This window comes from Kryptolebias marmoratus, linkage group LG23 (assembly GCF_001649575.2).
Source record: "Kryptolebias marmoratus isolate JLee-2015 linkage group LG23, ASM164957v2, whole genome shotgun sequence".
In the NCBI taxonomy this organism is placed as follows: domain Eukaryota; kingdom Metazoa; phylum Chordata; class Actinopteri; order Cyprinodontiformes; family Rivulidae; genus Kryptolebias; species Kryptolebias marmoratus.
The window spans coordinates 291,144-292,211 of NC_051452.1; the positions used below are offsets into that span (position 1 = coordinate 291,144).

Below are 1,068 nucleotides of genomic sequence, written 5' to 3' on the forward strand. Positions count from 1 at the left end.
GACCCCGCCAAAAATAAAAGACGTCTGAGTAACGGCGCTTCCGTTTCCGCCTCCCGTTTCAGAGTGCTTCCAGGAGAGCGAGCACCTGAAGGAGAGCCTGAAATGCTGCCTGCTGCACCTGTTCGGCGCCATAGTGGCCGGAGATCAGGTAAGCAATCGGCCTCCTATTTATTCCGTTTTTCTTTCTGTTATTTTGTTTTTCTCACTTTATCAAGGAGGAATTGGGTTTACGACATCTTTAATTCCAGTTTTTAAACCTGTTTCGTCTAAAAATTCGAAGATTTTTGTCTGTTTTCGTAGAAAATGATCATTTTTTAAAAAAATATTTCTAGTTTTTGTCATTCTAGTGCACTATTTCACAGAAAATGCTTTAACTAAATCAAATAAATGGATCTTACAACGTTTAAAGAGAATAGTTTGAAAATGCAGCGATGTAACATCAAAGGAAAACTTATAATTAAGTAGAATTAAGTCGAATTTGTGGGCGTTTAATGTTTGTTTTACGGATGAGCTGCGATGCGTTCAAAGCGCCTGGGAAAACTCAAAACTCCTCATGAATCCAGACGCTAAAACAAAAAAAACAAAAAACAAAAACATTTAAAACTGCTCGTCTGCTGTGGTGCGACGTGGCTGCACAGCCGCGTCCGATTACCGCCCCGAATCAAGATGGCCGCCGCAGCCAATTCGCCTGAGAGAACGCGGAAGTAGCTCGGTCGGTCGGACGGATGCTGCGCTGCGAATTGGCGTGGCGGGAGCCGAGAGTTAGTAAAAATCACAAGCCGCTCCAGAATTAGCTGTTGCAGTCGCTCCCGTCTGTCTGTTAGCAAAATAACTCGTGCACCATCGGACGGATTTTAACGTAGCGTCCAGGAAGTTGTCAGTAGATGCGAATCTGCAACTGATAAGCGTTTGGAGTCGATTAAAGATGGCCGCCGCCGCTCAATTCCGTGTCCTCCCGCCAGAGGAACGCGCTGCTCGCCGTCTCGCCGGCCACCATGGAGGTGCTGATGCGGGTGCTGGCCGACAGCTACGCGGGCGGCGGCGGCGAGGCGGAGGCGGCGGACTGGG

At 47.9% G+C, this 1,068-nt stretch overlaps 1 protein-coding gene across 1 annotated transcript in view; it reads left to right on the forward strand.

Moving 5' to 3' along the window:
* nbeal1 (neurobeachin-like 1) overlaps window positions 1-1,068 on the forward strand; it is a gene marked incomplete at its 5' end in the record, with an annotated part of 50,713 nt that overhangs the window by 4,368 nt on the left and 45,277 nt on the right. Inside the window, 2 exon segments of the mRNA XM_037973977.1 lie at window positions 63-148; window positions 963-1,068. Of these exon segments, the coding sequence (XP_037829905.1) occupies window positions 63-148; window positions 963-1,068 (192 nt within the window).